The following is a 27,835-nucleotide window of genomic DNA, read 5'->3' as shown; positions in this document are numbered from 1 at the left end:
CAAGAATCACAATACACAGATGATTAATTTGGAACCTTTTAATTTACATGAAAATTATGTTTGTCTGTTACCTCTTCATAAAAAGTTACAGAAACGACATATTACAAAGTATTGCCCGCATTTTGATGCAATTTCTAAAAAACTTTTACATCTAAATCGGTTTAGTAGTTAATATAATCATTAATAGATAACAGATTAACACAGCAAAACTATTTGTGTTCCTTGAATCAAGATTGTCGAGCCCCACTGGTAGACATTGGTCATTGCACTTCCGCGCCAAGACTAACCACATCGACTATAGCGCAACTAAATGGCTTTATATTAGAATGGATGAGTGTGTGTTTCTTTAAGTTACTTTTGTGCGAGAACTTTTTGTGACAGATGTGACAGCCATGCGGTCTCTCACCCGTATGTACTCTTAAATGTCTATTCAAATCGCCCTTCTGAGCGAACTTCCTATGGCAAACATTACACGTGTACGGCTTAACGTTCATATGGGACAATATATGGTATTTTAAAGTCTTCTTCTGTGAAAAACTTCTGCTACATATGTCACAATTGAACGGTTTGTCACCTGTGTGTAGCAGCTGATGGGTCTTTAGGTAGCCCTTACGGGAGAATTTGTTCTGACAAACCTCACATGTGAACGCTTTCTGAAACGCGTGTGTTCTAATATGCTTACTGAGATTAAACTTAGCTGCGAATTTCTTCGGGCAGATATGACAGCTGAACGGTTTTAAGCCACTGTGGGTCTCTATGTGTGTATTTAAATTCACCTTTCTAGTGAACTCTTTCTGACAGATGTGGCATCTAAACGGTTTCTCGCCGGTATGTTTTCTGGCATGTTGCAAGAGGAGGCTTCTGCATGTAAACGTCTTTGAGCACACTTCGCAGTGGTGTGGTTTTTTCTTGCTGTGGGATTTTGATTCCATGAGATTATCTCTTTCCTGTTCATTGGCATCTCGTTTGTTACCTAAAAAATATGATGATATAAATATAATATGATGATACCTGAATGGAACGAAGTTATTTCTTATGTTCAAAAAACCTGTAACATATACACTAAAAAAAAAATTAAAAACGCCATCTATTGACGCCCAGGAATACTAACAACGCGTCGCTGTTTATTCTCAAAAACGCCATCTAGTAGACGCACAGGAATACTATCAACGCCCTGCCCCTACCATGCAGGTACTAATAAAAAAATGTCGAGGTCAAATATCGTTCTGTCTAACCTGTCTAGTTCGCCGAACGCGCGATAAGGAACTTCGTTCCAACAAGGTATATCACCTGGAAACCGTATAATATACGAGAAAATATTATTTTATCCGGATAAGAAATAACCTATGTGTGAGTCAAAGTATCTCGAAATTACATCCTAATCAGTGCAGCCCGGGAAAGGCGCAGGTATTTTTATTCTCAGAAAAATGTAAGGTTCTGGCGCGATAGACGAATTTTGGCGCTTTGTTGCGGGCGTCTTCTAGGCCGGTATAAATTAGGGTTGCTGAGGATTCCTCTTCCTCCTCCTCATAATGAGGAAGTTCCGCAATATTTTGGGTTCCTCAACCGTTACCGCATCCTCATAAATAAAAATAAAAAAATCCTCCTCCGCTATCGCTTCCTCAAAATTTAGGAGGAATTTTACTGCGCATGCGCGTCGCGTATCCAATCATGGCAACGCACACGCCAGAGCGCGATGCCGGACCGAACGGGCGAGCGAGACCTCCCCTCTCGCCACCCGCGCTGAGCAAGCTTGCTTGTTTGTTTTAATTTTATTGACATAGCCACAGAATATATATTAGTAGTACCAAACATAGCAAGCGTTGTTTTGTTTACGCGTGTACGCAGCTACGCAGTGCGAATAATCTAATAATTTGATTTCTTTTATCGAAAATCGAAATGAGACCGAAGTGTAGTGCTATATCAGGGGTTCCCAGACTTTTTTTGTCCACTGCCCACTTTGAGAACAAAATATGTTTTAACACCCCCATTGTTTCACCTACTTTCTTTTCCTAATTTAAATTAAGGAGCTCTTGCCACAAATTTGTTGGTAATAAGAAGCCTCTACAAAACACCGCCATTTTTTCTGAGTTTCACACCGCCACCCTTTAGACCTTCAGCGCCCACAAGGGCGTTATCGCCTACATTGGGAAACGCTGAACTATATGGACGTACTTCCTCTTCCGCTTCCTCATCCGCATCCTCTTCCTCAAAAAAATATCCTCTTCCTCATCCGCATCCTCTAAATTTGCGCGTGACAATTCCTCTTCCTCCTTCTCTTCCTCATAATCACTTCCTCAACAACCCTAGTATAAATAGTCAGTACTTAAGATGCGACCCGGTCTCAAGACGCGGTACGGCTATGTGATTGGTCCAAATTTTGACAGCCAACCAATCACAGAGCCTGAACCGTGTCTTGAGACCGAGATGCATCTTGAGTACTGACTATTTATACCGGCCTTAGTGTTGTAACTTATAAGTAAAGATGAATGTAAGTGCACATACCTAAATATTCTATCTCCACTTCTATATGTTGTTGCATTTCTTCTACACTCCGTTGTTCTGTGCACCGAGCTGCATTTTGTGATCCGAGGCCCTCAAAATATTCTTCCTTGATTGTATGTGTTGTCGGGGTTTGCTGCACATATTCATAATTAACTTGGCTAACCTCTGATTGAACCTCGTTTGAAGAGGCGTTTCGGTCTACTGGTAAATCCGTTTTACAGTTATCATTGATTAATAGAGGATCGTCATATTCTATAAAGAATTGTTCATATCCTTCGTAGTCGCATGAACTTTCCACATTATGATCGATCACTGAAATAATTTTGATAAATTAAAATTCACAACAACAGGTTGCACCCACATACACTTTTTTTTAAGTGGTCTGCAAAATAAAGAGGTTTTGGAACCTCTGCTCTATTGCCACTTTTGTTGGTTCTCAAACTATCATTGTTTGCTGCACACTTTTTTACTTTAAATTATATTATGAGATGGAACAGCCCTTTAAAGTTCTTCTTATGGTAAAAAATTATGGTATCATACGTTATTGGTTCTTATTATTAAGAAGTTTACTAGTAAGTTTATAAATTGTGTTTAATTAGATAATTTTTACGCCAAAATAATGACATAAAACTATATATTAAGTAATTAATTTTTATTAGGGTTCCGTACCCCATTCATGAGATTTCGATGTCTGTCTGTCCGTCTGTCTGTCTCCAGGCTGTAACTCAAGAACCGCTATAGCTAGACTACTGAAATTTTCACAGATTGTGTATAGTTCTTGCCGCTATATTTTTGCTCGTAATCAATAATGGTAACTTAATAATTAATAATAAAATTAAAATAAAGTAAATATTAAAGGGGGGCTCCCGTACAAAAAACACAATTTTTTGTCTACTTTCACTCTATACCGGCCTTCGTGCGCGAGTCCGACTCGCACTTGGCCAATTTTACTAAATTATATTATGTAATCTATATTACCACTGTCATTGGTAGATTCAAGCTTCAAATCTAGCTGGTTCTTTGCTTCTGGCTCCTGTATATCACGTGAAGTATAATGTGGTATTGAGATGTTTTTCGTCCTATAGATTGATAATTCTAACAAGGATCCAAGCACTTTTAGATCGATATTGATCTGAAAACAATAGAATGCGTCATTATAATAGAATCATCTGCAATTTTTAAGCTATTGTATTGCCGTGTTCACACCAAACTGACTGTGAGCCGCCGAATGTGCGCAGGCTCACTGTGAGCCCCAGTGTGAACGTGAACATAAACGGTATCGAATGTCCTTGCGGCTTGTATGTGTGCGCCATAGTATCAATGCGTCGCCACAGTATCAATGCGTCGCCACGTACGGCACACAACAAAATCTCGGTGGTACCAGCCTTATAAAACTGGTCGAGATTTTGTTGTGTGCCGTACGTGGCGACGCATTGATACTATGGCGCACACATACAAGCCGCGCGCGGTGCCTTTGTATGAAGATAACTTACTTCCTCTCCTTTTACTATGCCTAGTGCCTACACTTAGCTTAATAACGTATTGTCGGTTAGGTGTTCTGAACGAAAAAGTGAATATGTATGGAAATAAAAAAAACTGCGTATCGTTCGCTCCACCGACCACACAACCACGTGGTTGTGTGGTCGGTGGTTCGCTCACACTCGGCGACTTACAGTCGGTTTGGTGCGAACCTAATCGCGGGCTTTGAGCGCGGCGACCGAATCAAGAAATTCCGTAACGAAAATAAACCCAACACGAGGTCGTCTAACGTCGTTTCAGTAGGCATACTACGAAACCGTTTTGAGACTCAAACAATCGAACGAGAATGCCGCGTCCCGCTCTAACAACGTCATTGCACGTTTGTTAGAGCAGGACGCGGCATTCTCGTTCTTTTGTTTGAGTCTCAAAACGGTTTCGTGGTACGACCCCAGTTCAGCAGACTTCGGCATGGTGTTTATGTACGTGCAACCAGACTACACGAGACTAGATGCTATGAACTTTAATGTTTGTGGCACTCAGGCTGAGTGCCACATATATTTTTTTATCAAACTCAACATACAGAAGATTTAAAAGAGGTGAGTTACATATTATGTTAACGAATATGATATTTCAGAGACAAGGAAAACTTCCAAATATGTACAATCAATGAAACAGATTCCTAGGCAGTTGACAGACTAACATCATTTGGTTGGATCATGTCAATTCAATGTTATTTGTGATCTGTCAGCTGGGTTTGACTACGTAGGTCCCCCATCTGCCTAGGAATCAACTTCTTTACCTTATTGTGGCCATCAATGAGACCCCGTGTCTGCACAGCCAACTGCTGCAGCCGGAGACATTGCTGAAGCCTCGTGTGACAGATGTAGCACATCCAACATTCGCCGTCTGTGATCTATTAAAACAAATGAAAGTGTGAGTCATTTCGAAAACAACTGAACTAAACAATGCTTATTGGCTAGCAAGTAAGTAGTAAGCACCTAAGAAGACATCCTTTAAAATTATGCCAAAATCCCAGCAAGAACTTACCTAGAAGGCACTTTTTACCTAACCGAGTGAAAGTGGTCTGGAACAGACTTCCTGAAAGTGTGGTAATGGCAACCTCTGTGAACTGCTTTCAAAACAAACTGGACCAATTGGGAGATGAAATCTTCAAACGATTTGACACACGCATCAGCTTAATGGCTGATGGTGTGGTTACACAAATAATAATAAACAAGCTATTTGACTGAGCTTTGCTCGGTATTCGATAAAACACGAATAAAATTACATTTTATAAAAATGATTCCTAGCTAGATCGATTTATCGCCCCCGAAACCCCCTATATACTTAATTTCATGAAAATCGTTGGAGCCGATTCCGAGATTCCAATTATATATTTATATACAAGAATTGCTCGTTTAAAGATATAAGATAAGATAAGAATAATAATAATAGTAAATTCATAAACATTAGGCTGCGTTTGACGCGGAGCGGAGCGGAGAGGAACTTAGAGGTGCCGAATTGACCAATCACCATGGTCGAAATCTTAGCTAGCTTTGCTGTCATTGCGCTGCGCGCTGGAATATCATGATTGGTCAATTAGGGCACCGCTTCAGTGGAAACACGGCCTTAAGCATCATATCATAGATCAGACTTTCCCAAAGTGGGTGATAACGCCCTCTTGTGGGCGCTGAAGGTCTGAACCCAGTTAAAAAAATGGGGGTGTTGAGACTGATTTATTTCATATGGATGCATTTTAAATTTTTAAATTGAAACAATGGGGAGCACTAAAACATAATTTGTTCTCAGAGTTCATAAAGGCCGGCAACGCACCTGCAGCTCTTCTGATGCTGCGAGTGTCCATGGGCGACGGTAATTGCTTTCCATCAGGTGACCCGTTTGCTCGTTTGCTCCCTTATTTTATTTAAAAAAAAGTGGGCAGTGGACAAAATAGGTTTGGTAACCCAACAGGGGTTCCCAGTAGATTAATATTATTATTGGTCTGTTGCTAGTGCTGACTGAAATGAGACATTTATTTTATGCACTGCAGTTACAATTTGCATATTAAACTTTTCTAATTGTAAATGATTTACATTGCACTGTTTTTTTTGGTATAGGAATAATTAATTTTGCTGGAATAAAAATTATCCTTTATCTATTCCTGCTCAAAGTATTTCAATACATACCAAGTTTCAGTAAAATCAATTCAGTGGTTTGGTCGTGGATTGTGGAAAACTAATAGACTAACAGATAGGCAGACAGACACTTTCTAAATTAAAATATTAGTATGGATATACAGAGTAAATGTCCATTTTTATCAAGAGAAATTGTAAACATAGCAAAGTAGGACACCTACATGAAATAGGTACCATATTATTCATATCACTTTTACAAGGAATGTCGGGTGTTAAGCCCGACATTCCTTGTAATGTGAGCTCTATTTATGGAAAAGATGTAGTTAACTATTGATTTCCACAGTTCACAGGTAAGTGCCCCTCTATAAAGTCTTAACCGATTCAGTGGGGATGACACGGGAGCTGTGTTATACATGTCTTTAACGTGTGGCATATGACATGTGAGCCGGGTCAATAAAAAAACGCCTGTATCCCCCTCAAATTACACTTTAGAAGGTTCATCTTAATTTTCCATGTAGAACAAGCCTATAGGCTTCGCCTCTGAATATTCTGTGAATTGAAAGAAAGTAGGGGCCGTCAACCTTTTTTAAAAGGTGCATTCCGCGTTTTATGGGTTTTTAACAATTATTGTGGCGTGTGACACGTGAGCCGTGTCATTAAGAAAGCGATTGTATCTCTCTCAAATTACACTTTAGAAGGTTCTACTCCGAACCGTCTTAATTTTCCTCGTAAAACAAGGTTTAATGAAAGTATTGTCCACAAAATATTATGGTCATTCAACATTGTTACAATAATTTGAAGAATGAGTCTTAAGATTTGTCTAAATAGTTATAAGACTCTTGGTGATCTTGGTGTTGGCGCAACGGAGTCGTGGGCGTCTAAAGGAATAAATAAGACTAAATGAAATTATTATCTTCATATTGTTGCCATTGCAGTGCGTTACGATTCGTTCCGTTTAAGTACCTTGTAATACGCGAGGCTTTCATAAACGTACTGTAGGTCCGTTTTATAAATGTTCAGTGTTCTTCTATTTGCCGCTAAGCATAAATAGCAGAAGGTATTCTTCATATTTTGCGATAAAATCCTGAAATACCGTCATTGATAAACAGTGCACCATCTTCTGAAAGTTGTCAACTTCTTCCTCTTCTTTGTAGTATGTACTTCCTCTTCTCCTTTAGTGAATACAAAGAATAATTATTTATTTCGGACGGGTCCGTATTTAAGGCGGAATGTCAACAGCCGTCCCCTTACGCGATCTCATCACCGCAGACATGTTCTGGGCGCGCTGAGAGTACCTCCCTGACCTCCAACACCAGCGGGACCCTCACGGGAGTGGGAGGGCCATCATAGAAGGGGGACGTCGTGCTGATGGTGGACAGCAACCTCCCGAGAAACACCTGGGGTCATCGCAACCTACCCGGGACAAGACGGTGCAGTTTGAGTGGTGCACGTGCGGACCAAGGGAAGAGTGCTCCGGCGACCGATGAAGCGGCTGGTGATCGGGCTGATCCTGACAACGTAGTGCATCGTCGTATCATCGTAGTGCACATACAGCGCCGACTGTCGAGGCAGGAAGCTACATCGCTGCAAAGCGGGATAATTGTACGAGACGATGAAATCGTATAGTTCACTTTATTTAAATACATAGCAAAGTTTAGACTTTAGATTCTTTAAAAATACTAAACAATCATAATATAATTGATAATAAAAATTGCGAATTTACGTTTCATAAAAAAAAAATAGAATCGGATAGATTTGCACCATTCTTGTTTGCAAATTGCACCTGACCGATAATTGAAGCATAATTATGGAGAATGTTACTAGGTATGGCAAATTGCTTGAAATTTTGTCACAGTAAAGCCTCTATGTATACAAATATACTAGTTTTTGTTGTAGTCAAAAATACATAGTAGTTTTGATTTTATAGGCATTCAAAGTTTCGATGAATATCGAGTCCCGCTAACAGTCCCGTGACGCGCCGCGCGGGCCCCATACATTAAACGTGATTTTTTGCCTTTTTTTGCTCTTTATCAATAACGCCAACAGGTAAGCACTTGGAATTTTCACCAAGGCCTTAATTATATGTGTACTTTAATAATTAATATAATAATGTTAGGATAAAATAAAAAATCAAGGGGGACTCCCATACAAAAATCACAATTGTTGGCCTATTTTTGCTATGTAGCGGTACGGATCTCTTAGGGGGGTATTACATTATCATTTATATTGGATCATTTCTATGATCATATACAGTGTGTAACAAAAATAAGTGATAATACTTTAGGGTGTGTACGTGTTCCTTGTAGAGAGTTCACTGTTAAAGTAGCACCTCTGAAAGACGAAATTTTTTTTCACTTTAGTATGGGCAATGGCTCGAGCGTCACGAGTTTCCCCATACAAAAGTCATATTATGTGGTTTCAATAGCCAACGGAGAGCGCTAACGCTGACAGGTATTGACGTCAGGGTTACTAGATCTCAGAGAATTCGATGTGTCAAAAGACATCGTCATTTTTAATATGGCTTGTTTTTTGTTATTTCAGCAAGACTATCCAAGTATATAATTAGAAAAATAATTACATTACATTATTTGAATCATATTAACGAACAAGAAATTAAAAACTTTTTTTTATATTAAATAACTGGCAACACCTATTTCTATGACCGTATTGGATCCAATCTCTCAGAAAATGTAAAAAATCTATGATCAAGGAAGAAATGAATCATATGTCTATATTACATTATCCAATATCATTGACTCAATGATCTCGGATCCAATATATATGATAATCTAATATTCATCATATATATGATCATAGAAATGATCCAATATAAATGATAATGTAATACCCCCCTTAGTGCGCGAGTCCGACTCGCACTTGGCCCATTATTTACTTGTATTTTTTTAACCGACTTCCATAAAGGAGGAGGTTATATGTTCGTCTGTTTATAAATTTTTATGTATGTTCGACGATCACTTTGCCGTTTGTGGACCGATTTTCAAGATTTTTTCGCTATTGTATCGGGTTTAATCCGAATTTGGTACCATGTTTATAAAAAAGGTGACTTCATGATGGGATCCATAAGTAATTGAGGGAAATCCTAGCTATTTATACTAAAACTCTCTCTAATGTGGCTAAGTGCTCTGTCCTTGTATGTTTAATAAAGATGTTTTTATTTTATTTATTTATTTAAAACCGCATATTTATCTGGATGATATTGTGATTTCGATTTATAATCTGAAGTATTTCAAATGGAAATTTAGGTATAGTGATTTTGGATAAATACAAATACAATACAAATAATTTATTTCCAGAAAAATACAATATTATACAGCTTCAGATTAAGACAAATCCCCACACTAGGCATAGCCTGTCCTGTGCGGCCAGTAGGAACATTCTCGTGACTTTTACACTTAACTATATTAAAACCTTTACAACAAAAGATTAAAGGTAAGATTATATGTATGTCTAGTGTGTGAGTGAGGGTGTGCGTTTATGTGTGTGTGTTGTGCTTTTATTTGTGTATATATGCGGACGTTGAACGAATTAAGATCTTATGTACGTAACCTTTAGTATGTTTTCAGCTTCTTCGTGTAAGAAGTACTGAGAAGCATTTTTGTAATTATTTCTTTAGATTTTTAATATAAATAATGAAGTACCTATTCCAAGTAAATCTTACCAAAGAGTAAGATTCTTCTACTAATATTTATTTTTTAAGAGACTTCTACGAATATTTTAAGACTAAAATTAGCCCAATCCGTTCAGCCGTTTTCGAGTTTTAGCGTTACTAACACAATTGAAAATCCATTTATATATATATAGATTTTATAATTATTAATATAGATTTGAACAAAACCGGAAGCTAGCTTAAATAGACAGGAACCAATAATTATTAGGAAAATAATTCAAATCATTTAATTCGGGCATCAGGGCATATAACAAATACCTTAAATCTAACATACATATAATTATATAATAAATACCTTAAAACTAACATACATATTTTATATATACTTAAAAAACTATCACTGTCACATTTTGCCGGCGACGTGACTCGCTTCGTTCCGGAGTCTCCCCCGGAACCTCTACTACATCCATCGGCCAGAACTCCGGCGCTTCGAAAGTCGACAGAAGATTCGTCGGTACTCTCACCACAAAGGAGCTAAAGTTAACCTTGTGGCGAGACTGCAGACGCTCGACCCTCAGGCGCAGTGTCGTCTTCTTCTGGATGTAGTCCACGACGTCCTCGACCTCCATGGACCAGTGATATTATAGGTGTCATCACAGGAAGTCAGTTTTGTAACAATAGGTCAGACCACTCCGAGCCAGCCTTCAGCAAGCATCAAGGAGAAAGAAAACCTAGAAGAAAAGAAGCCAGTTCTTCTTTCTCAGGAAGATTCCGTAGAAAAATATAGAATAAAAACTTGAGAGGTTTTAAGGGACACCCAAATGGAACGAAGTTATGAAAAAAACCGTATACATATATACACTCAAAAAAAATTAAAAAAAAAAAAAACGCCATCTATTGACGCCCAGGAATACTAACGCGTCGTCGTTTATTTAAAAAAAATGCCATCTAGTTGACGCACAGGAATACTATCAACGCCATCTGCCCCTAACATGCAGGTACTAATAAAAAAGTGTCGAGGTCAAATCAAGGTCAAATGTCGTTCTGTCTAGCCATGGTCTAGCCTTCAGTTTGACGCTGAACGCGGGATAAGGAACTTCGTTCCAAAAAGGCCGAAAACCTCGCTATTCCTCGACTCCGCTATTAGTTCATCGTGAAGACGTGTTTCATTTTGATCACCCCAGTGCAGAAGCCGTTCCCGAGTTAATTCATAATCTTTATTTGCCAAAATATGGCAAATAAAGATTATTATATAAAGATATAATTAATTCTCGTACGGCAATACTTAAAGATATATAAAGATATAAAAAAGATTATATAAAGATATAGGTAATTAATTCTCGTACGGCAATACTGTACAGCTTAGCTTCTCTAAATTACATGTTGTTGAACTCGTTTGGCTTGCGGCTTGTTGCCACTATGAGTACGCATGTGTTTTGTTATGCTATCCCTAAGATGGAATATCTTGTTGCAAATATCGCATATAAAAACTTTCACCTTTTTTATCATATGCATACTTATTATGTGTCTGTTTAGACGATTTACTGAGACAAACTTCCTGTGACAAATATTACAGGTGTAAAGTAAAATTTCACCATGAACATCGTTTGTATGTTTATCAAAACAATCCAGTTTTATAAACTTCTGTGCACATATAGGACAGCTATATGGTTTTAATGGTATTATGCGTCTATGAACTTTTGCATGAAATTTTAATTTACTCTTCAATGAAAACTTCTCATTACATACAACACAGCTATATAGATGTACTTTATGGACCACTCTTCTATGCATATTTAAATGTCTTAAATGCATAAACTCCTCTGGACACATATTACAGGAATGTCGTTGGTCGTATGTATGAACTTTTGCATGTTGATTCAAATTACCCTTTACAGAAAACTTCTTTTGACATACATCACAGTTAAATGATGTATTCGAATGAATCATTCTTGATGTATTCAAATGAATCTTTCTAATGTGTCTTTTTAAATATTCCTTCCCTCGGAATTTCTTACAACATATATCACAGCTGTATGGTTTTTCACCTGTATGAATTTTGATATGTTCTCTTAAATATATTTTTTGTGTCAACTTTTTATCACAAATGTGGCAGGTTAGTTGTTTTTCATCTGTATGGATGAGCATAATATGTTCATTTAATCGAGAACGAAGGGAGAATTCCCTATAACAGATGTTACAAATAAACTGTTTGGTATCAGAATGCTTATACTTATTATGGTTATATAAAGTGCTTCTATGGGCAAAGCTCTTCCCACAAATATCACAGCCGAATGGTCTGTCACCTGTATGAACTATTGTGTGTGAGAACAAATCAGCCTTGTTGGTAAACATCTTTGAACAAATGTCGCAGCCAAACTGTTTTTCACCATGAGCTCTTTTAATGTGATCCAATAAATGTGCTTTTTGTATCCATTTCTTTGAACAAATATCACAGCCAAACTGCTTTTTACCATGAGCTCTTTTAATGTGATCCAATACATGTGCTTTTCGTATCCATTTCTTTCCACAATAGTCACAGGTGTACGGTCTGTTATGAGTCTTCATATGCCGTAGCAATTTTATTTCATTTACAAACGTCTTGGAACAAACATCACAACTTCGCAGATTCTGACTGTGGGACCGAGCCCCTCTATTTCCATTCTTGCTGTTTGTTATTTGCTTGATACCTGAAAAAAATATTTTTTGAGAATTTTCCTTACAGTATTTTACAGCATGTGGTCACACAAAACTTGCAGTGCAGGGCTTCAACCAATAATGTCAAACAGCTACCAATATCTACCATTAAACTGAACACTGAGTGACTAATGTTCAAAAAATACCTTCATGTCCTATCTTGTCTTCTATTTTCTGTCTATCCTTATCATCTTTATTCTGTGCGTCTGTATATTTAGCTGCAGCTTGGTTATCAAGACATTCTGTGACTTGATGTCTTCTAGGACTTTGATTAACATATTTGTTAATTTCATTTTGGCTCAGCTTAACAATGTTTACTCTAAGCAAGGGTCTTAGTTCATTTACTTCAGCACTCAGTAAATCCCGTGGACCGTTACCACATTGATTGTCTTCTCTGAAATCTATTACGGCTTCATCATTTTCCTCATAGTCATTATATGTTGTATTGTCTAGATATTCAACTTCGTCCTTGCCTAAAACAGTTTTATTTTTAGCTACAGATATCAAATACATCACTTATTTTTATGTACTAGATAACACCTGCAACTTCGTTGTGTCGAAATTTTTTTATCACAAAGAAACTGTATAGACAGGGAGTCCTAGAACAATTTTTTTTAATTACTAACAAGCTAAATTAAGCTTCTCAATTTTGATAAGACAAACAATTTTTTTATCTGCGAAAAATCTTGAAAGTGGTAGCTAACAGAGATAGAAAGGATTTCATAGAATTCATACTTTGATTTGATGGTCCTAAAATATGGATTGTTTTATTTGTAGGACAATGTTACTCTTAAATTATATAACTATTAACCTACCAATATACAAAAAATCAGCTGGTTAGGGCTCCGTTTTAGGGTTCTGTAATCAACAAAACTTGGTTGACTATGGTACCCTAAAACAGAACCCTAACCAGCTGATTTTTAGGGTTCCGTACCTCAAAAGGAAAAAACGGAACCCTTATAGGATCACTTTGTTGTCCGTCTGTCCGTCTGTCAAGACCCTTTTTCTCAGGAACGCGTGGAGGCATGAAGCTGAAATTTATATCAATTACTCAGGTCTACTGTCCCTTGAAGCTGTGAAAAAATCAAACTTCTAAGCCAACGCAATCAAAAGATACAGCCGTTTATGCCGCAAATTTTCGACACTTGCAAGGGAATCAAAACCTACAGGTGCTTCCCGTGAACTCAGAATCTTGAAATTTGGTACGAAGCAACGTCTTATAGCATAGATAAAGGAAAAATTACGAAAACCATAAATTTTTAGTTACATCACATAATATATTTTTTTTTAATAATTTTAAACTTACTACCCATTTCCTCATAAACGCGTAGAGGTATTAAATTGAAATTCATACTAAATACTCAGGTCTATAATACCTTTAAGCTGTCGGAACCCTCGGTGCGCGAGTCCGACTCGCACTTGGCCGGTTTTTTGTATATTGGTAGATTGGTAGTTATATAATTTAAGAGTTCCCTTCTATCTCTGTCAGCTACCACTTTCAAGATTTTTCGCAAATAAAAAAGTTGTTTGTCTTATCAAAATGACTACTCACAAAAAATTTGCTTGTCAAAGCTACTCAAAAAAAATTGTTCTAGGGCTCCCATACTATTATATTATTTTATAACAAAAAGTATACAAGACCTTATACATATAAGACATATAAGTATACAAGTATACATTTTACCATCATCATTGTCTGGTTCTGTCTTTACATCTGGCTGCTGTTTGACATTGAAGGCATTTTGTGTTATGGAAATATTCTTCCTTTTATAGGTTGTCAATTCTAATAAAGATTCAAACGATTCAAACTTATTATTGATCTGAAAATAAGAAACATTTCAATTTTAATAATAGTCACAGAAAAACTATTTTTTCAGTGCAGGCACATTTTGTATAATAAACACGATGATACAGTTTTTGTTATCAAACAATAAAATCCAATAAACTTATTATTAAATTATTATTTTTCTGAACAAGAAATATATGCAAAATGTTCTGAATTTGGTACCTTATTCTGGCCATCAATGAGACCCCGTGTCTGCACAGCCAACTGCTGCAGCCGGAGACATTGCTGAAGCCTCGTGTGACAGATGTAGCACATCCAACATTCACTGTCTGTGATCTATTCAATTAAATAAGCAGTTTAGACAACAAATTAAATTAACCTGAAACTACATAATGGCTGGCAGGAAGTCATGTGTACCGTGTACGCCATATAAAAGTGTATTTGCCATGTATTTGCTATTGTATTTCAATTTACACACTTTTAACATACCGTATATTGATTGTTTAATGTTTACATACCGTATAGTGCGCCAGGCTCTCGTAAAAGTATTGCAGATCCGTTTTATAAATGTTAAATGTTCTTTTATTTGTAGCTAAACATAAATAGCAATAATTGTTAAACATCATTTTGTCAAAAACTTCTATCTATTTGCATTTGGTAAGCTCAGTGGAGTCTGGCCGTGAGAAATCTACAAATATATACTAGACTTCTTCTATTTGCCGCTAAGCATAAATAGCAGAAGCCAGAAGGTACCTATTCTTCATATTTTGAGATAAAATCCTGAAATACCGTCATTGTTAAACAGTGCACCATCTATATTTAAGTTACTCTATGATCTACTGCTCCACAGATTACTAGTATAAATTTGTAGAAACTAGAAATACGATGTAGTTCAGACGCTTACTATCAGACGGCGCCACTAGTAGATTTAAGTTACTCTATGACTAGTAGTTTCCCGTCTAGGCCGTTGAGTTATATCTCTATTCCTAATAATAATAAAGTACTCTGTGCCGTAAATAAAAGAAGGAGAAAAAGAAGACCATAGACATAATATATACTGTCGTAAGTTTATGAAGAAGAAATAGGGTATTTGACAATTTTTGAAAAATATTTTTAAACTATTCTTTGTTATGAAATAAACTTAAACTAGTAATCTGTGCATATTTTTTTTTTTTTTTTTTTTTTTATATCTATGGACGCTTCACACCACGTCAGTCTGGCCCCGTGCTAAGTACCTAAAGGACTTGTGTTACAGGTACCAGACAACGGAAATATATTTAATACTTTTATACTATACATATATTTAAGATTTTTATTATATCATACACATATTTAATACACATCCAGACCCGGGAACATTGAAAACTTTTTTGTTCCGTCGGCGGGATTCGAACCCGCGACCCCCGGCTTGAGCTACCGACGCGCTCACCACTGAGCCACAGAGGTCGTCATATTGTATTAATATTTCCGGGAAATATTTTGTATTAGCAAAGAAAATGAATATTAAAGTTTAAATTCTCCAAGTCGCGCGAAAAACGCTATTTAGAAAATGGCGACGATCACATGACGTCGATGACGTCACTGGCAAGTAAACAAAGTTACAATTAAAAGAGCTAAGCTGTTTTTCCGTGGTTTTTCTTTAATTAATCCGTGATAATGGTGTATAAATGGTGTGCAGTGCCAGAATGTAAAAATACGTCTTTAAAAACTCCAGAAAAAATATTCGTTTCTGTTCCAACTAATCCCAAAAGACGAAAAATGTGGTTACAATTAGCTCGAAGAGACCCAAAGAGCGTTTTATCGCATTCAAACATTTTTATGTGTGAAGATCACTTTGATGTAAGTAAGTATTTAAATTAAGTTAATAAGACACTAGACAGAAGTTATCTAGAATTTCATACCAGATTATCATAATAATAACCTGTACTTAATGTAGGTATTATGTTTTGAAAATATTGTCGCATATTGTTGACTGTTGATAGTAATATTATTGTCTTTTGTGTCACATTGATAAATAGGTACCGTACGGTACGGTACATATAACATTGGCAAATGTTTGTAAATTAGATATAAGTAGGTCATAGTTGGGTCTTAGAGAAATATAAACATACCATGTCATAGGTACTGAATCCTAAATACAATAACTACTAATACAATAAATAGAGGTATCGGTTGGCCTATAGGAAAACGGGGCACTATGGGAAAAAGATCATCAATCAAAACAAAAAAACCTTTAATATTATTATGTATTATTTTATTACAGATAGAAAAAGATACAACAAACTACTTGAAATACAAAATGGGCTTCAGTCAGAAGATATTTTTGACAGATGAGGCTGTACCGACAAAATTTCATTGTCAAGAGGATCGCAAGAGACGACTGTCCCCTCAAGCTGGACCTTCTCGAGATACGTCCCTTAAAAGGCAAAGAAAAAGTCTTGTTGCGGAATGTTTGGAAAGTCAAAGCACTACTGAAACGGATGTTGAAAGTATGAATCAACAACATGACAGTATTACAGTACAAGATACTGTTATGCTGGAAGGTACATGCCATTTATGTATTTATTATGACATAATACTGAAACTTAAAAATTTGTTGTATGAAATAATCAATATTGTGCGTTTGTCTTTTCAGAAATACCAAAAACTCTAGACATGTTTTGCTATTTATGTTTAGCTACAAATAAAAGAACATTTAATATTTATAAAACGGATCTGCAATACTTTTATGAGAGCCTGGCGCACTATACGGTATGTAAACACTAAACCATCATAATTCACAACTACTCACTCATCAGCTCTACTATCGTATATCAAAGTATGTAAATTGAAAGACAACAGCAAATACATGGCAAATACACTTTCATATGACGTACACATGACTTCCCACCAGCCATTATACATATAGTTTCAGGTTAGTTTAATTTGTTGTCTAAAATGTGTATAGGTTAGAGACAGCGAATGTTGGATGTGCTACATCTGTCACACAAGGCTGCAGCAATGTCTCCGGCTGCAGCAGTTGGCTGTGCAGACACGGGGTCTCGTTGATGGCCAGAATAAGGTACCTTTGGAACATCTATATATATAAAACTCAAAGGTGACTGACTGACTGATTGACATAGTGATCTATCAACGCACAGTCCAAACCACTGGACGGATCGGGCTGAAATTTGGAATGCAGGTAGATGTTATGACGTAGGCATCCGCTAAGAAAGGATTTTGATAAATTCCAACCCAAAGGGGTTCAAATAGGGGATGAAAGTTTGTATATAATGATACTTAATGCGAGCGAAGCCGCGGGCAAAAGCTCGTTTAGCATATATTTCTTGTGTGGAAAAAATAATAATGTTTATTGGATTTTATTGTGTTAACAAAAACAGTATCATCATGTTTATTATACACATGCCTGCACTAAAAGTCAGGTTTTTCTGTGACTATATTAAAATTGAAATGTTTCTTATTTTCAGATCAAAATTGAGTTTGGATTGTTTGAATCTTTATTGGAATTGACAACCTATAAAAGGAAGAATATTTCCATAGCAGAAACTACCGTCGATGTCAAACAGGAGCCAGATTTAAAGACAGAACCAGACAATTATGATGGTAAATGTATTATTGTTCCTACATAACAATGTGTAAGTCTGTCTGATACCTCTATCCAAACCCTATCTAAACCAATTTAGACATAAGTTCATGGGCGTACCCAGGTTCTGGGCCCGGGGGGGGGGCAAATTACGCAGATTGTGGGCCAGAGGGGGGGGCAAATCAGATTTTTTATAAGCTAGGTGTTTATAAAGAATAAAAATTAACAATTTTTAGTTGTATTGCAAAGAAATCGCTAAAATTTGTTATTTTTATAGATGAAAGTACTAGATAATATACTTAGTAGGGACGTCAAAATTATCCCGGGGGGGGGGCGCAGCCCCCCCCTGCCCTTCCTCGGTACGCCCATGCATAAGTTTACTTTGAGAGATGGTGAAGGACATATTTTTTGTTGCGAAAATTGTAGTTTCTGCTTGATAATTTGGCACAACAGAGTTGCAACTTGCAGGTAAATATAAGCTATTTGATTTCTGCAGCTAAAAATAAAAATGTTTTAGGCAAGGACGAAGTTGAATATTTAAACAATACAACATATAATGACTATGAGGAAAATGATGAAGCAGTAATAAAATTCAGAGAAGACAATCAATGTGGTAACGGTATACGGGAATTACTGAGTGCTGACCTAAATGAACTAGGACCTGTGCTTAGAGTAAACATAGTTAAGCTGAGCCAAAATGAAATTAACAAATATGTTAATCAAAGTCCTAGAAGACATCAAGTCACAGAATGTCTCGATGACCAAGCTGCAGCTAAATATACAGACGCACAGAATAAAGATGATAAGGAAATGACACAGAAAATAGAAGACAAGACAGGAGATGAAGGTATGTTTTGAACATTAGTAGATAAACTGTCACCAGCAGTATCTCTGGACCTATACAACCTGCAAACCTTCAAGAAAAGAGTGTGTTCCCTCTTAAAAGGCCGGCAATGCACCAGCAGCTCTTCTGATGTTGCAAGTGTCCATGGGCGACGGTAGTTGCTTTCCATCAGGCAACCCGTTTGCTCATTTGCCCCCTTATTTCATAAAAAAAAGTTTAATGGTGGATATTGGTAGCTATTTGACAAAATTGGTTGAATCACATATGCACCATGCTGTAAAATACTGTAAGTAAAATTCTCAAAAAATTCTTTTTTCAGTTATCAAGCAAATAACAAACGGCAAGAATGGAAATAGTGAGGCTCGGTCCTGCAGTCAGAAGCTGCAAAGTTGTGATGGTAGTTCCAAGAAGTTTGTAAACAAATTGAAATTGCTACGGAAATATATGAAGACTCATAACATACCGTACACCTGTGACTATTGTTTAAAGGAATGGAAAAGTAAATCGAGATTACTGGATCACATCAAAAGTGTTCATGTTGAAAAACAGTTTGGCTGCGACATTTGTTCAAAGATGTTTACCAACAAGGCTGCTTTGTTCTCACACACAATAGTTCATACAGGTGACAGACCATTCAGCTGTGATATTTGTGGGAAGAGCTTTGCCCATAGAAGCACTTTATATAACCACAATAAGCATATGCATTCTGGTACCAAACAGTTTAGTTGCAACATCTGTTATCGAGGATTCTCCCTTCGTTCTCGATTAAATGAACATATGCTCATCCATACAGATGAAAACTTGCTAACCTGTCACATTTGTGATAAAAAGTTGACAAAAAAAGTATATTTATCGGAACATATCAAAATTCATACAGGTGAAACACCATACAGTTGTGATATATGTTTAGAAAAATTCCGAGGGAAGAAATGTTTAAGAAAACACATTAGAATGATTCATTCGAATACATCATTTAGCTGTGATGTATGTCAAAAGAAGTTTGCTTATGAGAGTAATTTGAAACGACATGCAAAAGTTCATACATACGACCAACGACATAGCTGTAATATGTGTCCAGAGGAATTTATACATTTAAGAGATTTAAATAGACATAGAAAAGTGGTACATAAAGCATATCCATATAGCTGTGTTGTATGTAATGTGAAGTTTTCATTGATAAGTGAATTGAAAGTTCATGCAAAAGTTCATACAGGCATAGACCCATTAAAACCATATAGCTGTCCTATATGTGCAAAGAAGTTTATGAAACTGTTTTGTTTTAAAAGACATATAAGAGATGTTCATCGCCAAATTATACTTTACACCTGTAATATTTGTCAAAAGAGGTTTCCCTCAGTAAATCGTCTAAATGGACACAAATTAAGTATGCATATAGAAAACTAGCTGTCGCCCGCGAGTCCGTCCGCGTGGACTTCAGCTTGTAGCGTGCGGTGGTTCCCGTTTCCGTGGGGATGCCAGGATAAAATGTAACCTATATTACTGCCTTTCCATGACAGAGCTACTTTTGCGGCACGAAACGGTCCAAAATTGATGTCTTTAAAGGTTAAATTGATTTCTGGTAGTTTAATTTCATAATTTAAAAGAATATCATAAAAATAATATTATATTTAAGTATTTGAAGAATAATCATTAAAATTATAATTTTGTAATTGTTTTGCAAACGCCCGAACAAGGCATAAGTTGTGTATGTCGTCAATGTATGTTGATTTATATATGTACTTGGTTGCAAATAAAAATTTTGAACTTTGAACATTTTTTTATTTAGCCTTTTTTTCCGAATTATCTGTTTTGCAGCGTTATAAGGATTTTCTTGTTATATAATATAGTCTCTTAATTCGGTGTGCCTGTTGGCAAAGGCCTCCTCCAGCTCTTTCCAGTATTTTCTATCCTGTGCTACTCTTGTCCAGTAGGGCCCAGCAGTAAGTTTCATTTCGTCTTCCCATCTCATGGCGGGTCGACCTCTTGTCCTTTTACCGTCTCTTGGATACCACATAATGACTCTCTGACTCCATTTACTTTGTTTGCATCGTACAGCCTACCTAGCCTACCTGCCGATCTCCATTTTAGCATATCTATTCGTCTGAGGATGTCGACTACTTTAGTGTTCATCCTGATTGTTAGGCTAAGCTGTCGGTCTTGCAGTTTGCACCCCATCATGCTGCGCTCCATGGTTCTCTGGCATTTTGCTAGTTTTTCTCTATGCGTTTTGGTAAGGGACCATGTTTCAGAGCCATAAGTTAGACAGGGCAGGTCACATGTATTAAAAGTCTTGCTTTTTATACGCAAGCTTAGGTCTTTGCTTTTTAGAATCTCTTTTAGTGACCAAAATTTGTTCCAACCATGTGCTATTCGTTTTTCTATTTCTTTGGTCATTTGGTCCTCGAAGGAAATTATCTGTCCAAGGTAAGTATAGTTTTTGACATATTCTAGTTTGTAGTCATTGACTGTTATGTCTTGGTTTGCAGAGTTTGTCATCACCTTGGTCTTACTGGAGTTCAATTCTAAGCCTACACAACGCAAGTTTCTATTACCACGCGTACTACAAAATATTTTTCTTTTACTAAATCACTGCATAACGTGTTTATCATTACTTATTATATACGACCGGCCAGTTAAGGCAGGGCAGAGGTAGGGCCTGATTCTCCGCCAGTGTTCACTCTGGCTGGCCGGTGAAGGCAAGGAGGCAGGGGCTTCCCTGGGAGCACTCGGATACGTGGGGTCGCTACTCCCCAACAGCTCGTCACAAGCTGCCCTGCGAGCAGATTATTATTATTATTGTATATCCTTTCCAGGGACTCAATATATCTCCATATCGAAATACAGATAGACAGCCAAATGTTCGCATTAACACCTGGATCGTGAAAAATGGGAGTTGAGGGGTTAACCAATGTTTAACTCCGCTAAAAATAAGAACTAGATCAGAAAAAACTGTTTTTGAAAATTATACTTGTTAGGAGTTAGGCTCAGGACTTAGAACTTAGGCTTAGGAGCAGTGGCGTAACTATAACATCCGGGGCCCGTGGCAAATTGACCCAATCAGTAAAAATCGTCATGTTAATAATAAAACAATGTATAAAAAAATCTGACCTCATGGAGCCCCTTGGGCCGAGGCCTTTTTGGATCGGGGGCCCTGCATGGCATTTTGCCAGCCCTGCCACCCTATAGCCTACGCCACTGCCTAGGAGTTAGGACTTAGGAGGCCGGGTGCCATCAAAATTCTCATACGAAGAAAGTTTGAAAGGAGCATAAAGGAGTAAGGGCAGAAAAACAACATCAAAATATAATATTATCATTAATTGTTCTTTATTGCTTTGTTTTCTTTTGAGAGTTTTTTCAATTGTTGGTAACACTGCTTTAACCGGAATGCAATTAAGCTGCTCCCTGACAGGGAGCATTCTCTTATAATGTAACCTTACAGCGTCGAGCACATCAGTGACGGAGGAGAACAGAGTATGCAACGCACCGTGTGGACTGGCTCTCACTGAATTGACTTAAAACGTCTGTAAACTGCCTATGAATCAATTTCATTAATGGTACATTTAATTACAGTCAAGGTAGCAATCAAGTAATTAATATTCGTCTCTGAGTGCGGTAATAAATGTGTACATTTTAAACCTTTCTTGCACGGTATAATTTAATTAGAACTAGTCGACTACACAACTAACATTCACATAACCCGACCAAACGATGTAGTATCATAAATATTTATTTAATAGTACATGATAACCCTACCAAATTATGTATGATGTTAAACCTGCGCTCGGCCTATACGGTTATGAATATTCTTCCTATGCCTCGACAAATGACTGGTTCTTGAGAAATTCTTAAAGCATATTTCGCAGCTAAACGGTTTATCACCCGTATGTGTTCTCATATGATTATTCAGAGCTGCCCGCATGGAAAACTTTTTAGAGCAAATGTCACACATGAACGGTTTCTCGCCTGTATGTGTCTTTATATGGTTCAACAGCGTACTCCGCTCTATGAATTTCCTCTCACAGTAATCGCAGGAGTACGGCTTGTCACCCGTATGTATTTTCATGTGGATCTCCAGCGACGGTTTCATAGAAAACTTTTTTGAGCACACATCGCAGGAGAACGGTTTTTCACCAGTGTGTGTTCTCATATGATTAGTCAGAGCGCTCCGTTGAATGAATTTCTTCGAGCACACCTCGCAATTATATGGTTTGTAACCAGTGTGCGTTCGTTGGTGCTTCTTCAAATTGTTCTTATCTGCGAATTTCTTTCCGCACACATCACAGTTGTGGGGTTTTTCATTGATATGGATAATAGTATGCCGTACTAACTGGCTTTTGTATGTGAACGTTTTCAAACAAACTTCACAGGTCAGCGGCTTCTTGTGACTCTGAGAATTGACTCCTTCGCTGTCGTTTGCGATTTCTTGCTCGTCTTGTTCTGTACCTGAAGTAAAATGTATGTCATTTGTTATTATTTTAAATCTCAAAAACTCTTTTAGTTTGTGAAACATCAGTCTGGCCCCGTGCTAAGTACCTGAAGGACGTGTGTTACGGGTACCAGACAACGGAAATATAGTTAATACTTTTATGCTATACATATATTTAAGATTTTTATGATACACATATTTAATACACATCCATGACCCGGGAACTTTGAAAACTTTGTTCCGTCGGCGGGATTCGAACCCGCAACCCCTTCTACACTCACTTGGGTACTATAAAAATCACTCTTACATAGCTGGTCTGAACGCTGGCTGAACCGATTTAGGTGAAATTTAAGATAGTTTGTATCAAAGCAAAATGCACGGTTTCGGAGAAATGAACGAAATTCGGTGCAATGGAGTCATGCGACGTGTTTTTTTATAAATGAAATAAGGGGGCAAACGAGCAAACGGATCACCTGATGGAAAGCAACTCCCGTCGTCCATGGACACTCGCAACATCAGAAGAGCTGCAGGTGCGTTGCCGGTCCTTTAAGAGGGAATAGGTGAGGGTATTGAAGGGAATAGGGAAGGGAATAGGGTAGGGGATTGGGCCACCGGTAAACTCACTCACTCGGCGAAACACAGCGCAAGTGCGGTTTCACGCCGGTTTTCTGTGAGCCCGTGGTATTTCCCCGGTCGAGCCGGCCCATTTGTACCGAAGCATGACTCTACCACGTGTAGTATTAAATAAGACATACCTAGAGCTTCTATTTCTATTTTCATAACCGCATGTAAATTCTGTTCCGGCCAAGCTGTTTGCTCTCTGCCCTCTAGATATTCCTGTTTCACTGGCTGCACTTCAAATTTTATACATTTCTTTTCTTCTTTTGAATTACTCGCATATTGTGTTTCATTGTGATCTGTAAAGATGCGATAAAGTATAAAGCTCATGTGTTATAGACTATGTAATACAGTTATGTAAAGTCACAGTAAAATGTAAAGTGACAGAACGTAATGTGGTTCTGTAAAGTGTAGCCAAAATAGTATCACCAGTCATGTTGTTAAAATGTTGGCTAGGCTTGGCTTGCCACTTGATATCCACACTAAAAGTGTCTTTTTTTTATGAAATAAGGGGGCAAACGAGCAAACGGGTCACCTGATGGAAAGCAACTTCCGTCGCCCATGGACACTCGCAGCATCAGAAGAGCTGCAGGTGCGTTACCGATAGGATAATAGGAGAGTTTAGGGAAGGGAATAGGGGAGGGTACGGAAGGGAGTAGGGTAGGGGATTGGGCCTCCGGTAAACTCACTCACTCGGCGAAACACAGCGCAAGCGCTGTTTCACGCCGGTTTTCTGTAAGAACGTGGTATTTCGGTCGAGCCGGCCCATTCGTGCCGAAGCATGGCTCTCCCACGTCTATCTGTTACCTCTTCACGTCCAAACCGCTGAAATGAACTTTGGTATAGAGATACATTGAGTGCCAGTAAATGACTTAAGATACTTTTTGCTCCAGAAATATATGTTGCCCGCGCGATAAATGAATCCTGGCGTAACTGTATTGCAAGCTTCATATTAATATACTTAATGTGAACCAAATAAAGAACCTCAAATGTCTTTTGTAGGGCTTGGGAACTATCAATATAAGGCATGGGTTTCCAAACTTATTTTGTCTAGTACCCACTTTGAGAAAAAAAAATTGCGCCCCCATTGTTTCAATCTTAAAAAAATCTAAATGAAATAAATCACCCCCCAAGCCTCTACACAACACCCTCATTTTATCCTGGGTCCCACACCTTTAGACCTATTTTGGGATAGGCTGATTTAAGGCTAGGCAAGTTTCTCTCTCTCTCTCTACTCACCGTCAACATATGGACGATCTATAACAGCCTCCTGTTTCACACAACTCGAAGATGTGTGAGTTTCAGAAGTGATTTTCGTCTTGGACTGTGATAGTTCCAATAAAGATTTGATGGCTCCACACTCGATTTTGATCTAAAAATATAATTTAGGCTAGTAAGTAGTAAAAACCTATAATATTATCCTGACCCATGAGAAAGAGGCTTCCAATGACACCATATGTCTGATTATGTTAACTAGTTAAGCAGTTATGAGGGAACAGTTAAACATCCATAGACACATAAATACAGGTCAAAATTTTTGCTTAGACGTAGGCGGTTAAAATGTAATCCAGTGTTGGAATGCTACTGAAAATAATTAAAAGGGTACTGGAATGTTCTGAATTGCATTCCAGTAGCCGTTTATGTTATTCCAGTAGCAATCCTGAATTGCCTTACTGGATTTGTTGAGTGTTGTTTGTTGGTAGCTCAAGCTGGGAGTCACAGGTTTAAATCCCGCTGACGGAACAAAAAGTTTTCAATGTTCCCGGGTCTGGATGTGTATTAAATATGTGTGTTATATAATAAAAATATTAATTATATATATATAGTATAAAAGTATTAAATATACTTCCGTTGTCTGGTACCTGTAACACAAGTCCTTAAGGTACTTAGCACGGGGCCAGACTGATGTGGTGTGAAGCATCCATAGATATTATTATTATTATTATCCCTATGGGACAGATAACAATATTTTTTAATGATTGTTTTTGCATATTATTGTTCTTCTTCTTCTTCTTTAATGGCAGTTTCGTAGATTGCCAATGTCAGAGTGTATTGACAGATAGACTTTGCTCTGTTGATTTGTAGGTCAGGGTCAAGCAACAAGGGTATGGTTAATTACAAATTATTGTTATTCATTCTAATAACTACCTTATTCTGGAAAACACCATCGATGAGGCCTCGAGTCTGCATGGCCAACTGCTGCAGCCGGAGACACTGCTGCAGCCTTGTGTGACAGATGTAGCACATCCAACATTCATTCTCGGTTAGCTATAAATAAAGATTATGTTATGTTGCAAAGAATGGGTAAGAAGCAACCATAGTAGTATGAAAATTTGTATAAAATACCAGAGACAAAAACAAAACCACCCATTGCTTAAAATGTGAAAAGAAATAAGAGCCCTGCTGTCTTACGCATGGAAGTCTGAAATACTGTAATATTCCATATCCATGTAAAGAAGAAAATGGTGCAAACAAGGGCTTAATGTAATCATATAAGTTAAACGTGGGAGAGCCATGCTTCGGCACGAATGGGCCGGCTCGACCGGAGAAATACCACGTCCTCACAGAAAACCGGCGTGAAACAGCGCTTGCGCTGTGTTTCGCCGAGTGAGTGAGTTTACCGGAGGCCCAATCCCCTACCCTATTCCCTTCCCTGCCCTCCCCTATTCCGTTTCCTTCCCATCCCTACCCTCCCCTATTATCCTATTCCCTCTTAAAAGGACGGCAACGCACCTGCAGCTCTTCTGATGCTGCGAGTGTCCATGGGCGACGGAAGTTGCTTTCCATCAGGTGACCCGTTTGCTCGTTTGCCCCCTTGTTTCATAAAAAAAAAAAAAAAAACTTTACTTAAATTAGGTAACTTAAGGCAGAAAATAGCAGTGGACTTATGGCGATAAGAGATATTATGTTTCCTACTATTTTGATTCAGATTTGATATAATAAACATTCCTGGGGGTAGTCAGAACTCAGAAGTCACTAGTCAGTACCCACTGTTTATTTCTCATGCTGCTCGAAACTCTTAGTAGGGCTGAATCAAGCCTTTATAAGTTTTTTTACAACAGATATCAAGATTTGTGTTTACTTCATAGTGTTTACGTCTAGGTACCTTTAAGTCTGCGAGCTTCTCATAAAGACACTGCAGGTTTGTTTTAAAAATATTAATAGTTCTTTTATTAACAGACAAGCACAAATAGCAGTAAGCTTTCTTTAGCATTTTTTTAAGAACCTTTTTGTTGATAAAGCTAACCTATAAAATAAACAATACAGATCTTCTTCTTCCTCTTCAGCATTAAACAACTACAGATTATATTTGACATCACCGGACACGTCCGGTGCAATCATAGATTAAGTATTATGTACCAATGATTTATTTTTATACCATAATCATCATCCGCAGCATTGCACCCATTGAGGGTGCAATGCTGATGATTATGGTCATAGACTTATAATATATACTGTCGATCTTTAACATTTTTTGTTATTTTTCCGGATAGAATTTATGAGAAAGATTTAATCTTTTTGTCATTCATCTTTATTGTATAACAGCTTGATAAAATCACAGTAAGTATAACTGGTCGCTTGCTTTCGAAAGTAATTCACGTAAAAAACTAAGAGGTTTACTATTAATAATTCATTTCAGGGTTCCGTACCTAAGGAGTAAAAATACCCTATCGTCGCTGCGCGTGCGATACCGCGTATGAGCAGTTGGTAAATACCGTGTATCTGCTTTTTGATGATTTTACAGGAGGAAGAAAAAACTGAATATCTCAGCTATTTTGACTCCTATTACCGACTGAACTTAACAGCTAGTTCTTTGTACTTTCCTTTAGTGATTAGTAAGGTAAATTTGTTCGCAATTTGCTTAGGTTTTGTGTAAAGTCAAGTCAAAAACACTTACGCGTTTTTGTATTAAGTAATTACAAAATAAATAGGCTTAATATTAAAGATACGTGGTTTTTAAATCAAACAATTTAGTAAAATGTTGAATTTTTTTATTAGAAAAATCAAATATTTTATATTTTGTTTCACTGTAACTTAGCAAAAATATCACGTGTATAGCAAATAATAATAATAGTACACAGGTATTGCATTGAGGCAACGGCGTACAGCCTCAATGCCAAAGCACTAGCTAGA

At 37.4% G+C, this 27,835-nt stretch overlaps 4 protein-coding genes across 6 annotated transcripts; 1 reads left to right on the top strand and 3 right to left on the bottom strand.

The window, feature by feature from the left end:
• Positions 1–22: 22 nt before the first annotated feature.
• LOC121738186 (zinc finger protein 771-like) lies at positions 23–7,232 on the bottom strand. The gene is made up of 5 exons (XM_042130083.1): positions 7,083–7,232; positions 4,784–4,897; positions 3,484–3,637; positions 2,506–2,817; positions 23–973 (listed from the first exon to the last, which is right to left on the bottom strand). The coding sequence occupies exons 1-5, from the start codon at positions 7,185–7,187 to the stop codon at positions 261–263; spliced, it is 1,398 nt and encodes a 465-aa protein (XP_041986017.1). The 5' UTR covers positions 7,188–7,232; the 3' UTR covers positions 23–260.
• Positions 7,233–10,766: 3,534 nt separating this feature from the next.
• Positions 10,767–15,015, bottom strand: LOC121738184 (gastrula zinc finger protein XlCGF57.1-like). The gene is made up of 6 exons (XM_042130079.1): positions 14,749–15,015; positions 14,453–14,566; positions 14,129–14,264; positions 12,591–12,917; positions 11,769–12,437; positions 10,767–11,660 (listed from the first exon to the last, which is right to left on the bottom strand). Exons 1-6 carry the CDS (start codon positions 14,854–14,856, stop codon positions 11,119–11,121), a joined length of 1,896 nt encoding a protein of 631 aa, XP_041986013.1. The 5' UTR covers positions 14,857–15,015; the 3' UTR covers positions 10,767–11,118.
• Positions 15,016–15,699: 684 nt separating this feature from the next.
• LOC121738182 (zinc finger protein 468-like) lies at positions 15,700–20,251 on the top strand. 3 transcript variants are annotated; one of them, XM_042130075.1, is made up of 7 exons: positions 15,700–16,069; positions 16,494–16,773; positions 16,866–16,981; positions 17,178–17,291; positions 17,698–17,833; positions 18,331–18,660; positions 18,977–20,251. In XM_042130075.1, exons 1-7 carry the CDS (start codon positions 15,887–15,889, stop codon positions 20,059–20,061), a joined length of 2,244 nt encoding a protein of 747 aa, XP_041986009.1. In that variant the 5' UTR covers positions 15,700–15,886; the 3' UTR covers positions 20,062–20,251. The 3 variants fall into 3 exon arrangements, with proteins under 3 accessions (XP_041986009.1, XP_041986010.1, XP_041986012.1); XM_042130076.1 differs by having other exon boundaries at positions 15,700–16,073; XM_042130078.1 differs by lacking the exon at positions 15,700–16,069 and adding an exon at positions 16,246–16,351.
• A 1,712-nt stretch (positions 20,252–21,963) lies between these two features.
• LOC121738187 (zinc finger protein OZF-like) lies at positions 21,964–26,967 on the bottom strand. The gene is made up of 5 exons (XM_042130084.1): positions 26,808–26,967; positions 25,850–25,969; positions 24,941–25,073; positions 23,839–24,000; positions 21,964–23,100 (listed from the first exon to the last, which is right to left on the bottom strand). Exons 1-5 carry the CDS (start codon positions 26,913–26,915, stop codon positions 22,427–22,429), a joined length of 1,197 nt encoding a protein of 398 aa, XP_041986018.1. The 5' UTR covers positions 26,916–26,967; the 3' UTR covers positions 21,964–22,426.
• Between the last annotated feature and the right edge of the window lie 868 nt (positions 26,968–27,835).

This window comes from Aricia agestis, chromosome 22, assembly GCF_905147365.1.
Source record: "Aricia agestis chromosome 22, ilAriAges1.1, whole genome shotgun sequence".
Classification (NCBI taxonomy): Eukaryota; Metazoa; Arthropoda; class Insecta; order Lepidoptera; family Lycaenidae; genus Aricia; species Aricia agestis.
Note: the sequence above shows the minus strand (reverse complement) of the source record. Positions and strands in the feature narration are given on the sequence as shown.

Bases quoted from the DNA above. Each gene is read 5' to 3' on its own strand.
- LOC121738187 (XM_042130084.1), bottom strand. From the start codon at position 26,915: ATGCTAAAGAAAGCTTACTGCTATTTGTGCTTGTCTGTTAATAAAAGA. The intron at 25,970-26,807 runs GTACCTAGACGT...CTTTATTTATAG, and splicing joins AGAAGCTCGCAGACTTAAAG to CTAACCGAGAATGAATGTTG. The intron at 24,001-24,940 runs GTGAGTAGAGAG...GCATCTTTACAG, and splicing joins AGATCGTCCATATGTTGACG to ATCACAATGAAACACAATAT.
- LOC121738182 (XM_042130075.1), top strand. From the start codon at position 15,887: ATGGTGTATAAATGGTGTGCAGTGCCAGAATGTAAAAATACGTCTTTA. The intron at 16,070-16,493 runs GTAAGTAAGTAT...ATTTTATTACAG, and splicing joins TGTGTGAAGATCACTTTGAT to ATAGAAAAAGATACAACAAA. The intron at 16,982-17,177 runs GTATGTAAACAC...AAATGTGTATAG, and splicing joins AGAGCCTGGCGCACTATACG to GTTAGAGACAGCGAATGTTG.
- LOC121738184 (XM_042130079.1), bottom strand. From the start codon at position 14,856: ATGATGTTTAACAATTATTGCTATTTATGTTTAGCTACAAATAAAAGA. The intron at 12,918-14,128 runs GTAAAATGTATA...AAACTGTTTTAG, and splicing joins AGAACCAGACAATGATGATG to GCAAGGACGAAGTTGAATAT. The intron at 12,438-12,590 runs GTATTTTTTGAA...TATTTTTTTCAG, and splicing joins AGACAAGATAGGACATGAAG to GTATCAAGCAAATAACAAAC.
- LOC121738186 (XM_042130083.1), bottom strand. From the start codon at position 7,187: ATGAAGAATACCTTCTGCTATTTATGCTTAGCGGCAAATAGAAGAACA. The intron at 4,898-7,082 runs GTACTTAAACGG...TTGTTTTAATAG, and splicing joins AAAGCCTCGCGTATTACAAG to ATCACAGACGGCGAATGTTG. The intron at 2,818-3,483 runs GTAATATAGATT...AAATTATTTCAG, and splicing joins TGAATCTACCAATGACAGTG to TGATCGATCATAATGTGGAA.